Source organism: Hylobates moloch, unplaced genomic scaffold (genome assembly GCF_009828535.3).
Source record: "Hylobates moloch isolate HMO894 unplaced genomic scaffold, HMol_V3 SCAFFOLD_5, whole genome shotgun sequence".
In the NCBI taxonomy this organism is placed as follows: domain Eukaryota; kingdom Metazoa; phylum Chordata; class Mammalia; order Primates; family Hylobatidae; genus Hylobates; species Hylobates moloch.
The window spans coordinates 58301546-58329040 of NW_026652280.1; the positions used below are offsets into that span (position 1 = coordinate 58301546).

At 39.0% G+C, this 27495-nt stretch overlaps 1 protein-coding gene across 1 annotated transcript in view; it reads right to left on the bottom strand.

Moving 5' to 3' along the window:
* Window positions 1-27495, bottom strand: part of GREB1L (GREB1 like retinoic acid receptor coactivator) — a 242900-nt gene that overhangs the window by 210377 nt on the left and 5028 nt on the right. Inside the window, exons 2-6 of the mRNA XM_058438566.1 lie at window positions 24929-25094; window positions 24182-24379; window positions 12869-13045; window positions 7233-7409; window positions 4529-4651 (exon numbers count right to left, since the gene is read on the bottom strand). Coding sequence (XP_058294549.1) covers window positions 4529-4651; window positions 7233-7409; window positions 12869-13045; window positions 24182-24379; window positions 24929-25085 — 832 coding nt within the window. The 5' untranslated portion in view covers window positions 25086-25094. The remainder of the gene's footprint in view (window positions 1-4528; window positions 4652-7232; window positions 7410-12868; window positions 13046-24181; window positions 24380-24928; window positions 25095-27495) is intronic.

Genomic DNA, 27495 nt, shown 5'->3' on the forward strand with positions numbered 1-27495 from the left:
TGGCTCTCATTATGGTTTTGATTTGCATTTCCCTGACTAATGATATTGAGCATCTTTTCATGTGCTTATTAGCCATTTGTATATATTATTTGAAGAAATGTCTATTCCAAATCCTTTCCCCATATTTCAGTTGGATTGTCATCTTATTAAGCTATAAGAGCTTTTGGAAATTCTGGGTGTTAATACTTTATTAGATTTGTGTTTTGCTAATATTTTTACCACTCTGTTGTTTGCCTTTTCATTTCTTAATGGTGTCTTTTTTATTGACAGATAATAACTGTACATATTTATGGGGTACACATATTTTGATACAGGCATACAATATGTAATGATCAAATCAGGATAAGTAGGATATCCATCACCTCAAACATTTCTTTTTTGTGTGTGCATTGGGAACATTCAAATCTTCTCTTCTAGCTACAAATATATATTATTGGTAACTATAGTCATGCTGCTCTGCTATCAAACACTAGAACTTATTTTTTCTATCTAACTTTATGTTTGTACACATTAGCCAACCTCTCTTCATCCCCATCTCCTCACCCTTTGCAGCCTCTGGTAACCATCATTCTACTCTCTGTCTCCATGAAATCAACTGTTTTTAGCTCCCACGTGTAAGTGAGAACATGTGATGTGTGTCGTTCTGTGCCTGGCTTATTTTATTTATCGTAATGACCTCTGGTTCCATCCATGTTCCTGCAAATGACAGGATTTCATTTTTTTTTTTACAACTAAATATAATTCCATTGTGTATATATACCATATTTTCTTTATCCTTAAAATTTTGAAGTGTAAAAGTTTTGAATTTTGATAAGGTCCATTTTATCAATTTTTCCAAAAACAAATCCTTATATTTAGTTAATTGACTTTTGAAGTTTAAAATATTTTAATTTCGATGAGGCCCATTTTATCAATTTTTCCAGAAACAAATCCTTATATTTAGAGTCATTTGACCAATGCAATTCACTGATGAGAAAACGGTCTGCTCAACAAATGGTGCTGGTACAACTAGATATCCACACATGAAAAGATGAATTTAAACTCTCATTTCATACTATACAAAAAGTTAACTCAAAATGACTCATAGACTTAACTGCAAGAGTTAAAACAACAAAGCCTTTAGAAAAAAACTTGGAAATTTTCAAGATCCTGAGTTAGACAAATATATTTTTCATCTATTCCTGAATTCTTGTCCCGATTAAATATCATATGTGTGTATGTCACGCTTATAACGCAGATAGATAAAAATATAGCCCCCTTCAGTAAAAATGATAAAATATTTCACTGAGATTGGTGACCAAAATTTGAATTAACAAGTACATGAAAATGTTAAGAGAAGGCCAGGTGCGGTGGCTCATGCCTGTAATCCCAGCACTTTGGGAGGCCGAGGCTGGTGGATCACCTGAGGTCGGGAGTTCAAGACCAGCCTGACCAACATGGAGAAACCCCGTCTCTACTAAAAATACAAAAATTAGCCGGGTGTGGTGGCATGAGCCCGTAATCCCAGCTACTCGGGAGGCTAGGGCAGGAGAATTGCTTGAACTTGGGAGGTGGAGATTGCAGTGAGCTGAGATAGTGCCACTGCACTCCAGCCTGGGTGTCACAGTGAGACTCTGTATCAAAAAAAAAAAAAAAAAGGAAGAAAATGTTAAGAGAAAATATGCAAGCAATAAGTGGTAACCCAGCCAGAACAGAATATATATAGCTTAGCAGGTAGAACTCAAGACAAAGGCATGCAAATAGTGCATTAAACTCTTCTTCAAATACTATACAATGTGTGTACCCATACTTGAGGCTAAAAACTGTTGATTACAGTCACTGACTGCAGATTAAAATTAGGGAGAAAATAATCTCCTATAGAAAGGTGAATCTCAATCCATCAGTTAAGGAGGTGCTGCACATGCTAATATTTGCAATGGTATCATAATGCCAACATGAAATTTCTACAGTCCATTATGTTCAAGTGTCAGAAGAAAGAAATTATTGAAGAGTCTATAAACATAATTCATTAATAAAAAAATTTTAGATACAAAGCATCACTTATAAAGGTACTTTCTTTTATTAAATTTTCTGGGTTGCATCTGAAATTGTTAGTAACTAATTTTCATGGTCAAATTACCGCTTACATCCTCACAAGGGACACAAAAGAATGTGAGCCTTAAAACTCGGCCACTGTGTTCACGGTAAGTCAGTCAGTACCTTCCCCTTGCTCCTGGCCTGTGTCTCAGGATGGCAACTGGGGAAGCCTTTGCTAAAGCCTGAATCTTGATTTCCTCTTTCAATGCAAAATTTGTTTACAAAGTATATTTTCTGGTAGAATTAAAACTGTATTACTTCTTATTAACATTTTAATATCTTGTCATTATTTTCAGGTACAACTGGTTATTTACATACCTACCTCTCCCTCTTAGGAAAGGTTACATGTTTTATTGTTCTTTTTCTTTTTCTTTTTCTTTTTTTTTTTTTAGACAGGGTCTGGCTCTGTTGCCCAGGCCAGAGTGCTGTGGTGGTATCTCAGCTCAGTGCAACAGCACCCAGCTAATTTTTGTATTTTTAGTAGAGATGGGGTTTCGCTATGTTGCCCAGTCTGATCTCGAACTCCTGAGCTCAAGGGATCCACATGCCTAGGCCTACCTACTAAAGTGCTGGGATTACAGGCATGAGCCACTGTACCTGGCCTTGTTTTATTGTTCTTTAATCCCTTATATTAGTTTTTTTTTCTTTTGAGACAGTCTCACTCCATCATCCAGGCTGGAGTGCAGTGGCACAATCTCGGCTCACTGCAACTTCCACCTCGTGGGTACAAGCAATTCTCATGCCTCAGCCTCCCAAATAGCTAGAATTACAGGCGCGTGCCACCATGCCCAGCTAATTTTTGTGTATTTGATAGAGATGGGGTTTCGCCATGTTGGCCAGGCTGGTCTCAAACTCCTGACCTCAAGTGACCTGCCCAACCCAGCCTCCCAAAGTGCTGGGATTACAGGTGTGAACCACTGCGCCCAGCCATGAATGTTTTTTAAATCATTGCAGACATCAGCCGAGTACCGAAACCCTGCCTTATAGCATCTGATAAGGTTCTTGAAACAAAATAAACACTTGATACGTTTTTGTTGTAATGAAGTAAATCTTAGCTTTTAATACTGTAGTTTTAAAAATTATATTTCACAGCATAACATACCATGGGATCAATCAAATTACATAAATGATATTCTAAGAGAGACATGCTGGTGTGTCATTAATGTAATGAAGGCTATGCTTTCAATGGCCAGAGCCAAATGCTAACTTGTTTCTTTCTTGAATACCTAGTGACACCATGTTCTCTCATTTATTCTAAAGAGAAGTGGTCTATTCTCTTAGATCAGAGCCTCCATCTAAATCTCCCGTGCAATTTAAAAGCCAAACTTTTTACAGTCCAGGAAGAGGTGGACTTAGCTGAGTACAGGCACATAGCAAGAAACGCCCCAAAGAAAGTTAGCCTTATTCTCATTGCTGCTGCTGCTGCTAACATATTCCAATAATCACTTCTATCTCGAAAATAAGTAGAAACAATTGACCAGCTCATCAGAATTTCACATTAATTTGAAAGAGTTATGCTATGTGGCAAATGAAGACCACCTTCTTCTCAATTTGTGACTAACACTGGCCAAGCACATACGCTATGAAGTTTGTGTATCAGGTGAGTAAAATGTATTCCACAAAAAACAAGTGAACTGAAAAAAATTCACAAAGTCTTTTAAAATACTTTCCTTCTTGCCTAAGATATAACCAAGGCTGGTTTTGAGTAATTTTCTCAAATACTATCTGCAGCGATCTTTTCAGGCAAAGCCCTCCAGCCCTTTGGCCACCTGGAACCATGAAGTTCCACCTGGAATCTTATCTTGGCCTCAGGGCCTGGGCTGGTGCTCTATACTGGAGGAATTTTTAGAAGCCTCAGACTAGTAGCTTATCTGCTCAGTACGATCAGTCATTCTGCTGATCCTGCTCTGATATTGTGACCTAGTTCCAGGCACTAAGATTTTATCTAGTTATTCATAACCAAGTCCCTCTCTTGTATCACTAGAAACCAGATCCTGGATTCATCTGTTGTGATCCACAATCCTAACTCAGGACCTTGTTTTGTATCCCAGATGGTGCACTACTCCCTATGACGTTCTGTGGGCTAGATAGAGCCCTACCCTGGAACTCCAGTCTTAATGACTGTGTCTCCAATACTTGCCACTGGATGGTTATGATGCAGACTTCCCTCCTGTCTGGATTTCCACTTATTGCCTACTGTCAGTCTCCCCTAGAATGAGGTCCTAGGCTACAGCCAATTTTCCTACCAGCTGTCAGGACTGTGAGGACTTGGATTCTGGTCATCCATAGATTAACCCATCTCAAGGCTGAATTCTAACTCTAATAGTAACTCAAGTAATACCTTTATTTTGAAATATCTCTATTCAAACCAGCCAGCAGTAAGTATATATTTTAAAAAGCCTCATTAAATATACATGTGATGCTTGAAATGCCAAAAGAAAATATCCCATACCTGTCTGAGTGAATCCTGATTTGTATCCATTAGTTGTCCCATTTTCTGGGGTCACAGTTGATGACACTGAAGAGCTTGGTTTAATAGAGTGGCAAGAAGCAGAGGATTGTCGGCTTCTACATTCTGGAAAAGAGTAAAAATCACATTGTATGAAGTGACCAATGTTCTGTTAAAAGAGGTGATGGGGACACAATCCATAAAATCTCTAAATTAAATCGCTGCTCCTTAAGCGGCAGCCACTTCTTTAATTAGAGATCCCCTTCTCCATCCTGACTCCAACAGAATGTTTCAACTAGTGAACACAATGCTTTGGTTTGGAAGACAAAGAAACGGTTTCAAAGAAATTGGACCTTTGTTCCCCACATACTAGTTCCCAGAGGAAAAATACTCGTAACCAATATAGTCATGCTAGTTTTATGGGTAAGACAGAGGCTAAAACATTAGTAATTTATGAAAACCTAATAGACCTTTCAATACCAGTTAACATCCTACCTGGGACTGGTTTAAATGTAGAACAGTAACCTAGGGTCTGTCTAGGCTGCCTATCTAGGCTGCCTATAACCTTCTCTTCTCAACCTTAATTTAGGTCCAAAAACAGAAGCAAAGAAAAATGTATAGGCAGTAAAAATTTTAAATGCTCAAAGTAATATTATTCTCAGTTCTTATTAAAGGAGACAGCCAATAGTCAAAGTGGTTACTGATCATGCTATGCCAAGCTTCATTTTAAGTAAGCCAGTATTAATGGGCCTCTGGTATATTTTAATAGTGCTCTGTACTGATTCAGGTAGATAGCAAATACTATGACAGCCTGTGGGACTGTTAACTTCCAACCAAATTTTACCCTATTAGTCTCAAAAAGTAGCATGTGAAAAAGGAATATAAATGATTTTATATGACAAAGTTAATTACAGAGGGTCCTTTAGAGTGTCTCCAAGTTTATGAGATACATACAAGGACTGGAAGCAGTTTTCTATAAGCTTCTATGCTATAACCTTCTATGAAGAGCTATTGTATTCTGGCCTAAGAGTATCTCTCCAATAGGTAATATATGCATATATGTATATTGATATTATATGTGTATATATATAAATTATATAAAAAATACAATTTCAGCTCCAAAATAGCAACTATTATAAACGTGAGGCTTCTTTCACAAATCTTACTCTTTATTAGAAAAACGAGGCCAGGCATAGTGGCTCATGCCTGTAACGCTACCACCTCGAGAGGCCAAAGTGGGTGGATCACTTGAGCTCAAGAGTTCAAGACCAGTCTGGGCAACATGGTAAAACCCTGTCCCTACAAAAAATACAAAAATTAGCCAGGCACAGTGGTGTGTATCTGTAGTCCCAGCTCCTTTGTGAGGCTGAGGTAAGAGGATCACTTGAGCCTGGGGTGGGAGAGGTTGCAGTGAGCCACTGCAGTCCAGCCTGGGCAACAGAGTGAGAGCGTGTAAGAAAGAAAGAAAAGAAAGAAAAGGGAAGGGAAGGGAGGGGAGGGGAGGGGAGGGGAGGGAAAGGGAAAGGAAAGGAAGGGAAAGGAAAGGAAAGGAAAAGGGAAAGGAAGAAAGAAAAAGGGAAAGGGAAAGGAGAGGAAGGAAGAAAGAAAGAAAAGAAAAGAAAAGAAAAGAAAAGAACAGAGAACGAAAAGGAAGGAAGGAAGGAAGGATGAATTGCCACTGAGCACTAACTAAGAAGTTAAAAATATTTTATGCAACCAAAACAAGGCTAAAGAAGGAAATTAAAAGGGAGGGAGGTGATACCTACCCTATTTTTATCCTTTTCTTAGGATTCATGACATTCAAAATGATTTTTCTGAGAAAAGTCATTTAATAGGATAAAGACTTTTCTATAATTCACCAGCTTATGATTCAGTGGTCACAAGCTTTCAGTTCTGATGATACCTGTCTCAGAATTATACCCATTTCCTAAACAACTATATAATGCTACTTCAAAGATAACTAAGAGAAATTAAGGTGAAGGACTCAGAAACAAATCTGCAGTTGTAATTTGGAATATTATGCTGTTTTTCATAGTCAGGAAAAACATTAAAAATAGTTATTATATGGAGAAAAAAATCTCAGTATCTAAGAAACTGATCAATAGAATAATAATTAAATACTTCTTTTCTTTAGCACAGTGAAGAGAACTTCTGTCAATCCTATCAAGCACATGAAGATGTGAAGTTTCAACTGGATTCATTTCTATAAATAAGCTAAGTTCTTCCTAATTTATAAGAAATAACACTTTGACAACTTAATAGTGTATTTTCCCAGGTAATATGAAGAGAACATTAATGTTTATTCTAAGTATGTTTAGGTCTAGTTAAAATAGAAAAAATACAGATGTTTGAGAATCTCCAGAGAAATTAAATAGAGTAAAAAGGGCATCTAACCAAGGAGCTGTCACCCTGAGGTCCTCTCTAAAGGACGGAAGAGCTAGAAAGAGTCCATTTTCCCCCTTGAGAGCTGTACCCCCTTCCCGAGAGACAAATACAGAGACAAGCACTTTCCTAAACTTGAATTGTCTCTGTTAAAAATAGTAAGGGGCAAGTCAAATAACCTACCAGAAGGCTTTAAATTTTTGGATATCCTTCTGAACTTGGGATATTTATCTGTATCCCACCTGAACTCTGAATCTTGTATGGGTCACTTGTTACCACCGTAAAATCTCCATTCCCTCCCCTTTTCTTCCTGGAAATTGACTACCTTTCCAGCAGATAAGAGGTCCCTTAGACAGTACACCCTGGGAGCTTCTGACTAGGTAGTACTTTAAGTGCTTCTGCTTCTTTGGCTGAGTGGTGAGCTTCAAGTTAATGTGGTTGGAAAATTCCGTGAAATATCGAAATCCTCTTTCTCCACAGCCAATACAATTTCCAGAAAACCCTGAAGTGAGGAAAACCAATGTTACTAATGGCCTTGTAAGTTGATACAATACTTTTACGTATTAAACAGCATAGAAACATTCACATTCTTTGACCCAAAAATGTCTCAATCTCAAGGAAATAATTCAGAGGGAAAAAAACCAGGTACATGTTTCTTTAGCAGAGTTATTTTATAACAGTGAAAGACTGGAAATAATTTAAATGCTACTCTAAAAGGAAAGGAAAGGTTAACCTCTAAAAGGTTAAGGAAATAGAGCACATAATATAATAAAAAGCTTGGTTCTAGAATGTCTATTATTTCTTCCCCACATACTCCTTCCTTACAGAACCTGCGTCCTCACCCTGGTTCTCTGCCCTCTCTACCACTCGAACTTGCCTCCATGGCCACAGCTGGTGAGCTTGTGGCTCACCGTCTGACCCAGTCTGGGGCAGTCAGAATCTCTCTCCTGGAATTTTGAAATAAATATAAAAAGTCAGGCAGGTGGTACTGGACCCTGGATTTGTAAGGTTTTACAGAATTGGAATCCGAATTAGGGTTATGTTAGCCACATATAAGCTAAGGTATGGGAACCAAGAACCATGAAGGGAAGCTGATCTGCGAAGAGGAGAGCAGAGCACAGGCCAGATGTTCAAATTCAGGGCTTTGTCAGCTTCTAGTTTCTGTGAGATCTACCTATACTTTCCGACAGGAGTTCCATGAGATTCCCATTTCCCCTTTTCTAACACTTCTTTATTCATACTGGCTTATTATTCCTTTAGATCTAATATCCAAACAATTCCTCACTCAGACAAATCAAACAAAATAAAAATTTTGGTGACCTGGTTGGAACAGGGGACATGGAAAAAAGAAGAAGCAGAAAACGGAGGATGAAAAGCCATATCTTTTTTTTTTAATTGAAAATCAACTTTTCAGTCCCCCTTAATACACAGAGTAAAAGCAGACAGTAAGAGTGAGTTCTTCAGTTGTGTCTGATGAGGACATAACACATTTACTGTTATATAGATGAATAGGAAAAAAAAAGTTGTAATAAGAAAGGGCATTCCATATTGTATAAAGGCAATATTTCTACATGTAAATAACTGAAAACAGATTCACTGATGAAGTGATACACTCTTTTCAGACCCCTAAGTTAACCTGATATATATTAATAATTAACAAAGATATATAAATAGAGAAGAGAAAAGCCACAACGATTAAAGATAGAATATTTCATAATATCCTAATCTCAGAATGCTAACCATCAATTCAAAGCACTTATAAATGAGAAGTCCAATTTGTTATTATTCAATCAACAACTATTTATTGAGCATCTACCTATATGCTAGGCATTTTGCTAAACAGTGGGGAAACAGTGGTGAAGAAGAGATATTCATAACCTCTGGTCAATCACATAGAATTAACAATTTATTACTGCCACTTTATAGACATGTAAACAATATAATTTTATAAATGACTTAAAATATATTCAGAGATGGATTATATTTGAGAACATTTGACTATTTGTCCAATACCTTAAAACAGGAGCCCCTCCCCTCCAAAAAAAGGTTGCCAGTGGCTGTCTAGGTCACTAAAGTTATCCATCCATCCATCTATCCACCCACCCATCCATCTATCCATCCATCCATCCATCCATCCAACTATCCAACCATCCATCCAACAAATACTGTACTCTATTATGTGCTAGACACTGTTGCAGGCACCAGGTTTTTTAGCACTGAACAAAGCAGACAAAGTCCCTGCCTTTGTGGAAACTACATTCTGGTCTGATCATCGCACCTTCATGGAAAACTGCCTGACCCGTGAAGTAGATATACCACACCCAAAACACAGAAAAAAGCTACAAGAACCTTTCAGCCAAAATAATCAAGAACAGTGCCAAAACATGAGGCTTAACTGATAGGTCCACGTGGTTTAGAAAAGACTAGTGTGAGCATTAAACTATTGAGGTTGAGTTTGATCTTTTCCTCTGTCTATTCTGAGGTGAAAAGCAAGAGTGTGAAGAGGAAGAAAAGCCATGGGTCTGAATAATCTGCAAAGGAGAGAATCTTCACGTTAATGATAAGTTAACAACATAAAAGAGTTAGAATCCTACAGTCCATTTTAAAAACCCTGTATGGCTTCAGCATTAGCCTTCCTTCAAGGGACATTTTATCTGCTTGAAGTTCTTGTCATTGAAAACAAAAAATAACACTACTCACAGCCAAATTACCTTCTAGTTTTTCTGGCAATCAAGTCTTCCAATTGCCTGGTAGATTTGGGGCACATGCACTACCAACTGGATCAATATATTTTTAAATCAATTCCCCCATAGTCTTTGGAATCTGCATAATTTATATAAAAATTTAGACAAATTGACATTTGAATCCACAGGGGTTCTAGAATAGTGGAAGCTTAAACATTTTTTCCACTATATTTTAATGCATATAAAAATCATCCACTTTAAGTAGAAATGTTGGATGAATATTAGTTTTTGGATAATAGAGTATCAAACATGTAAAAATCCCAGCAATGTGCTTATTTAAGAAAAACCTGCCATTTTGTTGTTGCACTGCACTTTTACATGGAGTAGTGGTTAGTAAAAAATTATGTCCACTTACGAGGCTAGAGAAAGTAAGCAAGGTTCCAAGTCTGTAAGGGTATTTAATAAATACAATAGTAAATAACTGCCATTTGAAGAGCAAATACTATGTCCCAAGCACTGTGTTGGGTGGGTGCTTTAAGGACATCATCTCATTTGATCTTTATGACCCCGCAAGGTAGGCGTTAATGGCCCCATTATATGCATGAGCAATCTAAGACTTTAAGTTCTTAAAATACTTGCTGAAGTTCTTAAAGTACTAAGTGACAAATCTGGGATTTGAACAGCTCTGATTCGAAAGCACATGGTCTTTGGTCTCCCTCCTAATTTCTAAGGATTATGAAGTCTATTATTCTGATGGTGTTTTCTGTGTCTTTTCCATGACATATTCTAAGAGGATTCTCTAGTCACAAAGAATCACAAACAAAAAATGTATTATGAGAGATTTTCATTGTCTACAGTCAGAGCCACACCTGAACTGTTTATCATTAGATGAGACGATAATGCTTTTCAAATGCTACAAAGTTTTCTGAAGTTGTTCTACTACAGCCTACTAGCTAGTAAGCTCTGTGAGGAACAGGACTGAGTCTTTTAACTGTTGTGTCCCTAGGTAAGAGCCTCGTGTGATTTCTGTCATATAGTACATTTTGAATGAATACTGCTGAATGAAAAAACGAGTAGTTGGATCTTCATTGCTAATTTAGTCCAGCGTATTAGATTTATCATTAAACTTCTATATTAAACCATCTGCTCAATTTCACTAAACAAAAACAAAGTGAAAACGTTTTTTTCTGTTTTTTTTGAGACAGTCTCGCTCTGTCGCCCAGCCTAGAGTGCAAGGGCGCCATCTTGGCTCACTGCAAGCTCCACCTCCCGGGTTCACGCCATTCTCCTGCCTCAGCCTCCCGAGTAGCTGGGACTACAAGCGCCACCACGCCTGGCTTATTATTATTATTAATTTTTTTTTTTTTTGAGATGGAGTCTCGCTCTGTACCCCAGGCTGGAGTGCAGTGGTGCGATCTCGGCTCACTGCAAGCTCCGCCTCCCGGGTTCACGCCATTCTCCTGCTTCAGCCTCCCAAGTAGCTGGGACTGCAGGCGCCTGCCACCTCGCCCAGCCAATTTTTGGTATTTTTAGTAGAGACGGGGTTTCACCATGTTAGACAGGATGGTCTCGATCTCCTGACCTCGTGATCCGCCCACCTCGGCCTCCCAAAGTGCTGGGATTACAGGCGTGAGCCACCATGCCAGGCCGAAAATGTTCTTTTTTTATGAGAGCATTATGAAAAATGAAAATTACCATTTCTTTTCCTATGAACCATGAAAAGTCTTTAAACTATAAGGAACTTCTATAAAGCATGTGCAGGCTCACTTATTGATCAGTGTATTGCTAGACTTTCTGATGACACTATATAACTAGGAAGAATGTATCAAACTACAAAAATAAATACTCATCATGATCAATACAATATTTGAATTCATTGCTCTATTCTTTTTCCTTTTTACTGATATTTGTGCCTGAAGCATGATTTCATCTATAGTAAGACAAATTCTGAGAAACAGAAACAACAGTAGAGAAATGATAGCAGTAAAAAAGCAACAAATCTCATGTGCTCTTATCTTTTTAATTATTTAAAATAAAATAAATCAAGTCTGTTATTTCTTATGATATAGGGAAGCTATGTTGTGAAAAAGCCGACTCTAATATCAGAAAGTAAAATAATTCTGAGATAAAGTCATTTACATTTTATATCATATAGATAGAAATATAAAGATACATAGTCCTAGTTATTTTGGGTGAACTAATGTTAAATATAAAGTGAGAATCACATCACACAAGTATAGATAGAAATATCTATCTATATGACATTGGAATGGGTGGTATGGAAAAACAACAAATAACTTACAAAGTGAATAATCCACAGATGAATAATTGAGAGTTGACTTGATATCAGGTCCAATATCAGAGCTGACTTGATATCAATGACTATAGAGAGTGAATTCTCTTTTCTTTATAAAATATTAATTTTTGATAAATTGCATGCTTTTTAAAAATCTCTGGTCAAAAAAGTCATTTAATTAAGCTAAGTGTTTTGAGAATTAATAAAAATGAAAAGGCCGGGCGTGGCTCATGCCTGTAATTCCAGCACTTTGGGAGGCCAAGGCAGGCAGATCATCTGAGGTCAGGAGTTTGAGATCGGCCTGGCCAACATGGTGAAACCCTGTCTTTACTAAAAATACAAAAAGTAGCCGGGCGTGATGGTGGGCGCCTGTAATCCCAGCTACTTGGGAGGCTGAGGCAGGAGGATTGCTTGAACCCAGGAGGCAAAGGTTGCAGTGAGCCGAGATCGTGCCACTGCACTCCAGCCTGGGTGACAAGAGTGAAACTCTGTCTCAAAAAAAAGAAAAAAAGAAAGAAAGAAAGAAAGAAAATAAATGTTTAAGAAGTTACTGCCTGTAATCCCAGCACTTTGGGTGGCCGAGGTGGGCAGATCACGAGGTCAGGGGTTTAAGACCACTCCCGCCAATATGGTGAAGCCCCGTCTTTACTAAAAATACAAAAATTAGCTGGGTGTGATGGCATGCACCTGTAGTCCCAGCTACTTTGGAGGCTGAGGCAGGAGAATCACTTGAACCTGGGAGGCAGAGGTTGCAGTGAGCCTAGACTGCACCATTGGACTCCAGCCTGGGCAATGGAGCAAGACTCCATCTCAAAAAAAAAAAAAGTTACTAAAAGAAAAAATTGTCTCATAATTGAACTAAACTATATAATCCCCAAATAATCCTCTGGTATATTTTTTAAAATTCTGCAGTAGTTTTAAATAAATGTGTATTTTAACTCCCTCATATTGGAAGGAATTTTATAAGCATGAAATACTCACCTAAAAGTGCATTTTTTCCATGATCATCCGGTAGAAATCGCTTGTCCACAGCACAAACTAGGATGTGTTCGGGCAGATTGGGAGACTTGGCCCCCACCAGGAGGAATCCTGCTGGGATGTCAATTTGTTCCATACACAGTGATACCAAACGCAAATCCTTTCCTGCTTGACAAAAACCTAAAAACCAGTTTAAAAAAAAAGGACACAGTGAAATGTTTAGTGAGATTATATCTTCTTATCACTCATTTGGAGAGTAGATTTATTTGTGAGAATCACTATTAAAGACTAAATTAAAGTCCCTATACCCCTATACTCCAACCAGAAGACAAATCTACCAAGTGTGGCCCTCTGAACAAAGCTGAAAAGACACTGAAAGGAAATATTTCCATCTGCTTCAGCCAAAGTGACAACTTCATATTTTTTCTTGTTTTTTTTTTTTTTTTTTTTTTTGAGATGGAGTCTCACCCTGTCGCCCAGGCTGGAGTGTAATGGTGGGATCTTGGCTTACTGCAACCTCCGCCTCCCAGGTTCAAGTGATTCTCCTGCCTCAGCCTCCCGAGTAGCTGAGATTACAGGCGTGTGCACCACCACACCTGGCTAATTTTTTTTTTTTTTTTTTTTAGTAGAGATGGAGCTTCCCCATGTTGGCCAGGCTGGTTTCGAACTCCTGACCTCGTGATCCACCCACCTTGGCCTCTCGAAGTGCTGGGATTACAGGCGTGAGTCTGGTCAACAAGTGAGGCAATGATGAATACACAACAAACTTTGAAAACCATGTAGTTTTTATGTGCATGTAATATGATTATTTTACTTCCAATGCAAATTCACTTCTCTAGATGGGGACAGCATCAGAATAGAGATACTCTTTATTTCACAGAGGAAAAGACTGAAGCTCAGAATTTGGTGACTCCTAGATGAACGGGCCAAAACTGTTAACAGCATTTAACTTTTTACCATGACATGACATGACAAGATGTGACAAAATCTTACATAACCACTTTGTATATCATAATGTATTATATGAATTCATCTGTTCCTCGTTTATTAAACAAACATTTGCAACAGATACTGTCTAAGACCAGGAGAAACAGAATTGAACAAAATATATCTTCCTCCAAGAACTCACATTGCAGTCATTTTGAAGAATGTATAAGGAACCAAGAATCACAGACAGTGTTATGGGGAACAGCTACAGTTCTGCTGTAAATCTTCTGGGGAATGATTCTGTCTGTACTCTAATCACATGACTTCCCCAGGGAGTTGTGACACTCCAAATTGATGTGGAGCTAGGACCTGATCCAACTGGGCCACTTTGATAGACCAACTTTCTGGCCATAGTTGATTGGTCCAAGGGCGGACATATGACATAAACAAGGCCCATCAAAGCCTTTCCCCTAGAAAATCTGAACATGCAGCCAAGGAGAGCACGGCTCAGTCTGCTTAGTGCCAGCCCTGTTTCTTGACCTGGGAGGGAATTCCGTCAGCACAGGCAGGAGGTTGAAAGATTGTTCTGGCAGTATCTGGATCCCTCAGCCCGCTGTATCTGCCTTTCCCAAGGTCTGGCCATGAAACCTTTTCTTTGGAATTCTTTCAGTAATTTCTTCATTTTACCTAAGCCATTTTCAGTTGGGTTTCTGTCATTTGCAACTGAGAAAGGCTGAATGAAGGTATGATAAATGCTATTTCAGGCCAGGCACAGTGGCTCACACCTGTAATCCCAGCACTTTCGGAGGCCGAGGTGGGTGGATCACTTTAGGTTGGGGTTCAAGACCAGCCTGGCCAACATGGTGAAACCCTTCTCTATTAAAAATACAAAAAAAGGCCGGGTGCGGTGGCCCACACCTGTAATCCTAGCACTTTGGGAGGCAGAAGCCGATGGATCATGAGGTCAGGAGATCAAGACCATCTTGGCTAACACGGTGAAACCCCGTCTCTATACTAAAGATACAAAAAATTAACGGGGCATGGTGGCAGGTGCCTGTAGAGGCGGAGCTTGCAGTGAGCCCAGATCATGCCACTGCACTGCAGCCTGGGCGACAGAGTGAGACTCTGTCTCAAAAAACAAACAAACAAACAACAACAACAAATTAGCCAGGCATGGTAGCACATGCATGTAATCCCAGCTACTTGGGAGGCTGAGGCAGGGGAATCACTTGAACCAGGGAGGCAGAGGTTGCAGTGAGCCAAGATCGCACCACTACACTCCAGCCTGGGCAACAGCGTGAGACTTGCTCTCAAGAACAGGGAAAAAAACGCTATTTCAGAAAATTCTGGAAGCAAGCAGGACACCTCTCCCTACACAAACCCGAGGAGAGCACCATTATCATTGCCCAATACAAAGTAGGGAAAAACCATGCTAGATTCTCCTAGCATCAATTCATGTTATGATTTTAACCAAGTGTCAACAGATAATTGAATGCTATCAGTCACTGGCATGAGAAATAAAAAAGAAAACATCATGAAAACATTGGATGAGGTGACCTGCAGTGGCTCACGCCTGTAATCCCAGCACTTTGGGAGGCCAAGGAGGCAGATCGCTTGGGTCCAGGAGTTCAAGACCAGTCTAGGCAACAGGGCGAAACCCCATCTCTACAAAAAAACACAAAAATTAGTCAGGCCTGGTAGTGAGCGCTTGTAGTCCCAGCTACCTAGGAAGTTAAGATGGGAGCATCCCTTGAGCTAGGGAGGCAGAAGTTGCAGTGAGCCAGGATTGTGCCATTGTACCCCAGCCTGGGCGACAGAACAAGACCCTGTCTAAATTTTTTTTTTTTTAAAGAAAAAAAGTTAAAATTCAAATTTAAAAAAATGGATGAAGCGGTGGGCCATATTAAATTTACCATATAGTTTGGGTCACCAAACCTTAAAAACAAGCCTAATAGAATTGGGAAAAGTCAACAGAAGAAAGAATAAAATTATCAAGACTACAGGGCTCAATCATTTCAAGCTTATAGATCCCTTTTTAACATTAACAAAAGTCAATTTAAACTCTAAAAGTCAATTTAACTCTAAAAGTTCATGAATTAAGAAAAAATATAAAAACTTATCAATTCTTTAGCAATTTTAAATTAATCTGCATTTGTTCAAAATATCATTTATATTTATTTGGAAAATAGTCATTAAATATGTTGGTCATATTACTTAGTTTACAAACATTTTTTGGAGCCTATGGATACATGGAACCCGTTGGAAAAAAAAAATCTGCTGTGCCCATCCACCTCTATTAAGGAACAGGGCTCACAGGTTTGGAAGTTGGGAATTGATGATGATGATGATGGCAGCTAAAACTTATGGAGCACTTGCCATAGCCAGGGACAGTGCTAAATACTATATAGATTATCTTATTCAATGCTCTCAACACTCAAGACTGGTACTAACCCTGTAGATAATCTTTCTTGTACAGCATGAATATCAAACAGTATATTAATAAACTGATCTAGGTAGGCCAGGTGTAGTGGCTCACGCCTGTAATCTCAACACTTTGAGAGGCTGAGGCGGGTGGATCACCTGAGGTCAGGAGTGCAAGTCCAGCCTGGCCAACATGGCGAAACCTTGTCTCTACTAAAAATACAAACATTAGCTGGGGGTGGTGGCATGGACCTGTAGTCCCAGCCACTCAGGAGGCTGAGGCAGGAGAATTGCTTGAACCTAGGAGGCAGAGGTTGCAGTGAGCCGAGATTGCACCATTGCACTCCAGCCTGGGCAACAAGAGTGAAACTCTGTCTTGAAATAAATAAACAAACAAACAAACAAACCAATCTAAAATAAATACTTTCTATTTAAAATCAAGTCCTTATCACATGCCATGTAATGACAGAATTAGTTTTTAAATCTCCAAGTTCAAAAGATTACACACTATTATAAAAGACATTTGTGAGTCAAAGACTGAGGAACACAGATCTGTTCTAATCTCTTTAATATGTAAATGAAAGGACCCCAAGAGACTAAGAAAGTGACCCAAGGCCAAATACTCAACCACCAGAAACAGTAGATCCAGAACCCAGGTCTCTTAACTCCTAATTAACTGCTCCTTCCACCTCATTAACACCTCTCTGACTCATATACAGTCATTCATCACTTAACCACATGGATGCATTCTAAGAGGCGATTTTGTTGTGTGAACATCATAGAGTGTACTTTCACACACCCAGATGGTAAAGCCTACCACACATGTAGGCTAGATGGTATAGCCTATTGCCCCTAGGCTACAAACCTGGATAGCATTCTATTGTACTGAATACTATAGGCAGTTGTAACACAATGGTTAAGTATTTGTGTATCTAAACATATGTAAACACAGAAAAGGCACAGTGAAAATATGATATAAGGCCGGGCGCCGTGGCTCACGCTTGTAATCCCAGCACTTTGGGAGGCCGAGGTGGGCGGATCACGAGGTCAGGAGATCGAGACCACGGTGAAACCCTGTCTCTAATAAAAATACAAAAAAAAAATTAGCCGGGCGTGGTGGTGGGCGCCTGTAGTCCCAGCTACTCGGAGAGGCTGAGGCAGGAGAATGGCGTGAACCCGGGAGGCGGAGCTTGCAGTGAGCAGAGATTGCGCCACTGCACTCCAGCCTGGGCGACAGAGCGAGACTCCGTCTCAAAAAAAGAAAAAAAGAAAAGAAAAGAAAATATGATATAAAAGACAAAAATGACACACCTGTATAAGTCACTTAAAACAGAGCTTGCAGGACTGGAAGTTGCTCTGAGTGAGTCAGTGAGTGAGTAATGAGTGAATGCGAAGGCCTAGGACATTACTGTACACTTTGTAATCACTGTACCCTTAGGCTACACTAAATTTACTAAAATGTTTTTTCTTCAATAATAAATTAACCTTAGCTTACTGTAACTTTTTAACTTTATAACCGTTTTAACTTTTAAAAACCGTTTGATTCATAATAACACTTAAAACACAAACACATTGTATAGCTGTATAAAAACGTTTTCTTTCTTATATCCTTATTCTATAAGGCTTTTTTGTATTAAAATTTTTGTTTTGTTTTGTTTTTTACTTTTTAAACTTTTTTGTTGGCCGGGTGCAGTGGCTCACGCCTGTAATCCCAGCACTTTGGGAGGTCAAGGCGGGTGGATCACAAGGTCAAGAGATTGAGACCATCCTGGCCAACATGGTGAAACCCCGTCTCTACTAAAAATACAAAAATTAGCTGGGCATGGTGGTGGGTGGCTGTAGTCCCAGCTATTCAGGAGGTTGAGGCAGGAGAATCACTTTAACCTGGGAGGTGGAGGTAGCAGTGAGCCGAGACTGCGCCACTGCACTCCAGCCTGGTGACAGAGCGGGACTCCGTCTCGAAAACGAAAACAAAAACAAAACAAAAACAAACAAACAAAAAAACTTTTTTGTTAAAAACTAAGGCACAGACACACACATTAGCCTAGGCCTACACAGGGTCAGAATCATCAATATCACTCTCTTCCACCTCCATATCTTGTCCCACTGGAAGGTCTTCAGGGCAAAAACATCCTTGCAGGGTCATCTCCTATGATAATAATGCCATCTTCTGGAATACCTCCTAAAGGACCTGCCTGAGGCTATTTTACAGTAAACTTTTTTTTAAAATAAGTAGAAGGAGTGCACTCTGAAATAACATAGTCATTTATTACCTAGTATCATGTGGTGTACCTAATTGTATGTGCTATACTTTTATATGACTGGCAGTGCAGTAGGTTTCTTTACATCAGCATCACCACAAACACATGAGTAATGCACTGCACTACTTTACAATGGCTACAATGTCATCAGGCAACAGACATTTTTCAGCTTTGGAACCTACAGGACCAATGTCATACATGCAGTCAGTCATTGACCGAAATGGTGTTATTTGGCACGTGACTGTATACTGTTTCGCCTTCCTCTAGTCTGATGGAGAACTCTCCTATAACTTCATCCTTGCCTATTTTTGTTGGGTCCTATCACTTGACTTCCCTGTGGCCTTTTCAGATTGATTTCCGAGCATCATTTGATACACCAGCCCCTGCTGGCCATTGACTGTGTCAGCATTCACCTATTTCATACTTGCTAATGAGTCCTTAAAATTCAAGTTTTGGCAAGCCGCAAAAGTAATTCATGCTCACAGACTGACATTTCTGCTGAGCTTTCTCAAGCAATACATTGCAAAAGGGAGACTAAGAGGGTAAAGTTACAATTTTGTTTTTGGGCTAAAGAGGGATAGAGTAGAAAAGGCACAGTTAGTGTGGAGAAGGCCTGAAGAAAGCAGGATTTTCTAGGGAAGAGAGATTACTTCAGAGCAATTTCTGTGGCAAAATGAAAACTACACAATCCACACAAATAGTTTTTAGTATTACAATCGTTGAGGGTTTTCCCACTTATGATATGAGGACACCTAGAGGTGAAAAGCAATAATTATTAAACAATTACTGTATTCTATGAGAGGTGTGTGCCTAGCCTCCTTCCCTTAAAAAAAAAAAAAAAAGTCAAGACGTTCCTGTGCTAATGAAAAGAGAAAATTCCTATTTGATGAAAAAAAAAAAAAAAACCCACCCCATAATGATGGGGGTTTGTAAAAGTGGCATAAGAACAAACTGAGAGTTCCCAATGTCCAAAACTGAACAATTTGAGCAACAAAATTAGTATTGGATTATAAACATAAAATAAATGTAGGCATTTATGGCCATAATGACACAAATAAACGAATGAACCCATCAATAAATGGGAGAGAAGAGATGAATTCCCAGGCAGTAGAATTTAAAATAATTTACGTAGCCTGCCCTCAAGGATATGGAGTATAACTCCCTGCTCCTTAAGTGTGATCTGGGGATTCCTTCCACAGTATGCAGTGGAAGGAGAGTGGGGATAACACTCCTGCAGCCCCTCAGCCAGGTGACCAAGGTCAACAGCAATAGTGTTAAATCATGTTGATAGTATGTACCCTTGAAAGAATAAGATAAAAATTTACCTCTGTGATCTTCCTCCCCAGATCCCATAACCTTAATCTAGTAAGGAGAAAAACATCAAATGAATTCCAACAGGGGGGTCTCCTACAATATGCCTAATACTCCCCAAATGGTCAAGGTCATCAAAAACAAGGAAAGTCTGAGAAACTGTCATAGTCAAAAGGAACCTAAGGAGACATAACAAATCTGATGCCGTATCCTGGATGGCATACTGGAACAGGAAAAGGATATTAGGAAAAAACCAAGGAACTAAAATAAACTGTGGACTTTAGCTGTTATTAAAATTAGTAAAAATGTGTCAATATTGGTTCATTAATTGTAGCAAATGTCCTATACTAAGATATTAATAATAGGGCAAACTGTGTGGGGATATATAGAAACTGTACTGTTTTCTTAATTTTCACAAATTTAAAGCTGTTCTTCAAAAATAAAATAAAATAGTCCTATTTTATCTTTTACCATGTAGCTATTTGCCAACACAAGCCGTACAGGCAATTTAATTAAGAAGAGAATAGGAAAGAAAGGCACAGCAGGGCTGAGTCTAGGAACAGGGTCCAGAAGAAATCAACTCAAGGCCAAAAATGCTCATTAAGTCAAGCAAAAGTTTATGAATTCAGTTTGTAGTTATTCTAAGAATAAGTTCACCTGCCAAGGGTCTGGTCTATTTCTGTAAAGTATATATCTATTTACTATTTCCTCCAAATCCTCATTGCTGGGATTCAGATCAGCTAATGATATACAAAGTATATCATGAGGGATCCCTATGAGAGTAAAAACATTATGCAAACAGCAATATTTAATTTAGTTTTTTCAGATGGAAAATAAGCTGTGTATGTCTATAAAAAAGAGTGGATAGCTAAAAACAAAATCTACGAAATATTCTATCTCAAGACTTATAGGATCCCAATATCCAGTGTGATAGGTAGTTCTATTTTCCCACTACTAGAAATATGTCTGATTACTAGTCTAATGAACATCAAATATTAAATCTCAATTAAAACCTTGAACTAAATGAAAAAACAAAACAAAACCTTAGGACTCCCCAACAGGGTAATTCTGAATTACATCTAAATAATTCTGAAGGACTGATGTGATCTTTCTTTTAGAGGCTACGAGAAGATCTGGTTAAGAGTATCCTAAGGGAGGATCTAAGCCTGTTTATAGTCTGCAAGCAAAGAAATGTAAGTCAGTGATAACGGGCATACAAATAATTTATTTGACAAATCTGCCCCTGAAATAATTTCATTTTCTGAAGATAACACTGAAATGTTGCTCTAAAACCAGAGCAAATGATTTTAATTTTTTTAAAAACGAATAATAGTAGACAGGTCTTCTTTATAAACTTCATCTGCATTCCCTTAAGAAAACAGCCAAAGATTTCACTTCACAGAAACAGATTTGCATTCTCCAATTATCTCCAACTTGAAGGTTACAGAGTAAACTAAAAGGGGGCAGGGAAAAGTTTACAGAAACAGCTATAAACACAAACTAAAGTAATCAAAGCAGTATTTGGAGGCCTAAAATTTGGTTGTCCTTTACCCCTCTGGACAATCAACTGCCTCCCAGCAGGGTAGGAACCTACACTATTCCGATAATTTACATAAGAAATTAGCAACCAAAATTTACATCTGAATGGTAAACCCCAGCAGCCCATCAGGTGTTAAGTATTTGCTTATCTAAATTGCCTCTAAAAATAGCTTTACCTTTCTTTGAGCCTTAAGTAAATAGAGGATTTCCCATGAAGGAAAGGTGGTATGCTTAAATAAGTCCAGGCAGTATATTGCCCTATTTCATTGCCATTTTCATACGGAAAATTTTAGAACTGTTCTCCCTTTGAGTAAGAGGGCTCTTAAAACTATCTTAGAATGAGTTCAATTGAAAGAGCTACTGGCTGGGCGTGGTGGCTCACGCCTGTAATCCTAGCACTTTGGGAGGCCGAGGCAGGCGGATCATGAGGTCAGGAGATCTAGACCATCCTGGCTAACACGGTGGAACCCTGTCTCTACTAAAAACACACACAAAAAAAGCCAGGCATGGTGGCGGGCGCCTGTAGTCCCAGCTACTCAGGAGGCTGAGGATTCAAAAAAAAAAAAAAAAAAAGGTACTGGCTGGGCACAGTGGCTCACGCCTATAATCCCAGCACTTTGGGAGCCGAGGAGGGTGGATCATGAGGTCAGGAGTTCAAGACCAGCCTGGTCAAGATGGTGAAACCCCGTCTCTACTAAAAATACAAAAATTCAAAAATTAGCCAGGTGTGGTGGCGGGTGCCTGTTATCCCAGCTACTTGTGAGGCTGAGGCAGAGAATTGCTTGAACCCGGGAGGTGGAGGCTGCAGTGAGCTGAGGTCGCACCACTGCACTCCAGCCTGGGCGACAAGAGTGAGACTCCATCTCAAAAAAAAAAAAAAAAAAAAAAGATGTCTACAAACTATAAACTACCAAATTAAATTATAAACTTTTTGTTTTAATGCCTTCCCCCAAGGTGAATTAAAAGGGGAAAAAATGGACATTAATTATAAGAACCGAAAGTAGCTGATATAGGAATCTAAGTGTAGGACTACTGTTTCTGAATTGTCTTGGAATCTAAATCTTGAACTTGAGTGAGACAGTTAAAAAAAAATTGCACCTCCTTTATCTTTAAAATATTACCCTTCCCATATATTCTCATATTCTCATGTTTTAAAGTTTAAGAAATACTGACTATCTCTAGATCACTGAGTTTATTATACCTTGGTGGGTACTAAACAGCTCTCCATACCTGCTTATAAATAACACCAGTGCCAGATACCCTACAAGGCAAACTAAAAACATACCTAGGGCACAGGAAAAATGGAAACCTCTCTCCCATTTTTTGGTATAAAATTAGATATTTGAAAATTATCCTCTAAAGCTTTTACTCTATGTAACTCTCACACATAACAAGATTCTCAATGGGAATCCAACAACGTTTTAAGCACTATTTCACCTTCCATTTTGTTACCTGATAAATGAGTTGACAGCTCAATTAAATAAAAGGCATGAAGATGGACGTAAAGCAAGTAAGAAGAAACATAATGCTAGTCACCTCCTACACCTCCACAGGCTTAAAGGCCTGTATTATGTCAATAATGAATAAATCCATATATATTATATTAAGTTTGAGCAATCACAAACAAATTCATAAGGAATAATGTGCTACAGGCAGGGCCGAATCAAAGAGCAGTAGTACTAATTGCTAGAGGCCATCTTTAGTGAATTGGGCACTTAGAAGCTACCAGGAGAATTATTCAGGTTTCCTCATCTCCTAGGTAGGGGATTTTGACTCCTTTACTGTTTATCACATTGTCCAAAAAAAAAAAAAGTCAAGAGAAAATAAAACTCCCAAGCAGGGATTTCTGACTTTCCATATTTGAACCTCTAGTTTTTCTCTAATTATTTGCACTTTAAGCTTTGTAAGAGGAATGTTCTGAAATTATATCCCTTTTCTTCTTCTCCCATTTCCCCCACTCCAAAATTTTCATGCACTGAAATCATCCTAGGTCCAAGTCATTCTGAGTCTAAGAACAATACTCTGGCTAATCTGGACAAAGTAGTATTCACGAACTAATTAGGCTGGGATGGTCAGAAAATAGCACAGTAAACTATTAAATGGAGGGAAGAGAGTGTAATTTAAGTTATGATATCACCAAAACCATGAAATACTGGAAATGCTTTATACTAGAATTTTAAAGGATACTAGGATATAAAGTGTGAAGTGATACTAGGATTTTAAAGTATACTAGGATATAAAGTGAAATACTAGGATATAAAGTGAAATACTAGGATATAAAGTGTGAAGCCTTGGTGGAAGAGGAGGTTGACCCTAATAAATAAAAAGGGATTAACAAAATATACACATTTTAATCCTCTATAAATTTTTACATTTATTTTAATCCTCTATATTGGATGAGTGTTCAAAATAAATGTAAAAGGTAAATATGAAATCTCTAACTAATCTCTCATTGTTTGCAGTGCGGGGGGGCGGGGAATAGAAAGAAGTACGAAGAGGGAACACTAAAAAAGGTCCTAAAATAGTAGCATTCTTGCAGAAAGTACTTGGAATACTGGAAAAGCCTTGACCTGGGTTTAGAATTGCCTTTGCAATTCTAAACAGACCATCTCAGGGAAGTCAACAACTGTGAATTTCAGTCTCTTTATCTATAAGATGAGATGATAATACTTGTCTTTCTTACAGACATCTGTTGTGAAGTCACAGGAGATAATGTGAATGAGAGCATAATCATTTCTCATTCCTCTCCATACGATAATTACTAGTTTCCAGCCTTGAGCACTGCATGTAATAATTAGAAATATGTCAGACAATATTAGAGAGAAAATAGCAAAAAGAAAACACAAGTGAAACCCACCATCCGTAGTGCAAGATCCTTCTGGGGCAGGTTTTTGTGAATAGGGAATTGGTGGGCTGTTTGAATCAGACATTTCTTCATCGTCTTCATCATCTTCCATTTCATTAACTGTTAGATTGTTAGAAAAATCCAGACTTCCATTTTGAGTGTAGCGGTTTACCAAATCTTTGTCCAGATCCTCCACCTTGGGTTTGACATCTGGGTAAGCAAATAAATCACAGCAGATTTAATAAAAAGATGCTTATGGAAAAATGCACAGTTCTGAAAGACATAATTGAAGAAAAAGGGTCTAGCATTTTCTAACATTTAGCCAATTTATCTTAGAGGTCCCAAGATTTGGAATCCCCACTTCTAAAACAAGAATCCCACTTTTTAAAAAAGGAGTCCAGTGGCCGGGTGCAGTGGCTCACGCCTGTAATCCCAGCACTTTGGGAGGCCGAGGCGGGTGGATCATGAGGTCAGGAGTTCAAGACCAGCCTGACCGACATGGTGAAATCCCATCTCTAATAAAAATACAAAAAAAATTAGCCAGGAGTGGTGGCGTGCGCCTGTAATCCTAGCTACTCAGGAGGCTGAGGCAAGAGAATCACTTGAACCTGAGAGGCGGAGGTTGCAGTGAGCCGAGATCACGCCACTGCACTCCAGCCTGGGCAACAGATGGAGACTCCATCACAAAACAAAACAAAACAAAACAAAACCAAAAAAAACCCAAAAGAATCCAGAAATGTGTGTGATTGAGAAACTTACCTGCAGATGAGAAAGGATGCTGGTCAGGGTCCAGGTATAGCTGGGAAAAAATTGGCCGCGGTACCACACTACTACATCTGAGGGAGGCTTCTATGGAGTTGTGGAGAGCTTCCTCAAATCGAGCAGATTTCAGTTGCCCAGCATATGAATTCCCCATGATCTACACCTACCCATCCCCAAGAAAAAGAAGAAAGGATAAAATTGATATAATTAGAGGTTCTATATCTCAAAGTACAGGTAGAGCTAATTTAAACTATGTCCGTATATCTTAAGATGTGAAATATATGAACCACCCAGAGATCTTAAGACAGCTTGTGTAAGTTACTTGTTATCATATCACGTGTGCTTTTTGTCTTCACAGCCCAAACCCAACTCAAAAAGCCCCTTTAAGGGATTTTGTATCTATAACAGTAATAAGTGCTTAAGTCAAGGCTCTCCAACCAGTAAATCAAGAAGGACCTGTCAGTCATGAACCCCAACCTGGTTAACAATGTGGCCATATCACCTTTATAGGAGGCTACTATAACTCCCCAGAAACTCTATCAGTGGTTTCAGAGTAAGTAATGAATTTTCTCTTTACAAAGATCTATTACTCTAGATGGGGGAAAAAGGCTCTCTTCTGGAAAAAAATGAAAGTTTTATGGTTATATATTTAATTAAATTTCTGAAAGCAAGGCTTGAGCCTTTTCAACTTGAATAATTCATTTATGTATTACTAGTATTTGAAAAACACTGTTGTTTCTTTTGCTTCATCTGAAGTACAATCTTATTTGGGACCCTTCAAGAAAGTATATAGCAAAAAGCTTTGAAGTCATGACCTTTACTTCGAATCACTAATATTTATATAGTACTACAGTACTTGCTGGTTATAAAAATTTCCATGTATAGGCTGGGCATAGTGGTTCATGCCTGTAAACCCAGCACTTTGGGAGGCTGGGGTGGGTGACAGGAGGTCAGGAGATTGAGACCAGCCTGGCTAACATGGTGAAACCCCGTCTCTACTAAAAATACAAAAATTAGCCAGGCATGCTGGCGTGTGCCTGTAGTCCCAGCTACTCAGGAGGCTGAGGCAGGAGAATCACTTGAACCCGGGAGGCGGAGGTTGCAGTGAGCCGAGATTGCGCCACTGCACTCCAGCCTGGGCGACAAGAGCAAAACTCTGTCTCAAAAAAAAAAAAAAAAAATTTCCATGTATAACAAATAATAACTACAATTTATTGGGTGCTAATTAATGGCTAGACTAATGATACTCAAAGGGTCTTGGGGGTGGAGGTGGGGCCAAGACCCTACCCTTTCGATGGTCCATGAAGTCAAAACTATTTTTTTTTTAATTTTTTTTGAGACACAGTCTCACTTACTCTGTTACCCAGGCTGGAGTGCAGTGGCACAATCTTGGCTCACTGAAACCTCCACCTCCCAGGTTCCAGCAACTCTCCTCAGCCTCCCAAGTAGCTGGGACTACAGGCACATGGCACCATACCAGGCTAATTTTCGTATTTTTAGTAGAGACGCAGTTTCCCCATGTTGGCTAGGCTGGTCTCAAACTCCTGACCTCAAGTGATCCACCTGCCTGGGCTTCCCAAAGTGCTGGGATTACAGGCATGAGCCACCACACCCAGCCAAAACTATTTCAAACTATTTAAACAAAAATTTTTTTTGTTCAAAGCTGGTAGGTAAGGCTTGTAGGAGCTGGTTCAGCTGTTCAACAGTGCTCTCAAGAACAGAGCTCTTCCTGTCAGTCTGCTCCATCACCCTGAATGTGTTGACTTTTACTCTTGATCTTGTCCCCAAACAGCTGTGACAACCCAAAGCATCATGTCTACATTCCAAATAATCAAAAGGGCAAAAGACCTTCTTTTTAGAAACCTTGGTCTTTTTATTTGGAATGGAATGCCTCTTCCCAGCAAACTTTTCCTTGAATATCTTGCTAGAAATGGGTCAGCTGTCCATTCCTGGGCACATCATCAAACTATTACTAGGATATAATTTGTCTTTTTGACTCTGATTCACTCATATGTGTACGTGGAATTTTCCAGAATCTGCAGGATGTGTGATATTGCAACAGGTTGAATGCAGAAGCACATAAGCTGCTCACTAATTTGTCTTTGGAAAATACAATTATTTTTCATAAAATATGTTATGTTCATATACAGTGGGGTTTTATTATAATTTCTAAAAGTAATATATATTTGTAAAATTTTTCAGTTTTAATTTTTAATAAACAAAAACGCTGTGGGGTCCTCAATAATCTTTTTTTTTTTTTTTTTTTTTTTTTTTTTTTTTTTTTTGAGATGGAGTCTCATTCTGTCGCTCAGATTGGAGTGCAGTGGCGCAATATCAGCTCACTGCAATCTCTGCCACCTGGGTTCAAGCAATTCTCCTGCCTCAGCCTCCTGAGTAGCTGGGATTACAGGCGCCTGCCACCATGCCCGGCTAATTATTGTATTTTTAGTAGAGATGGGGTTTCACCGTCTTGGCCAGACTGGTCTTGAACTCCTGACCTCGTGATCCACCCGCCTCAGCCTCCCAAAGTGCTGGGATTACAGGTGTGAGCCACTGCGCCTGGC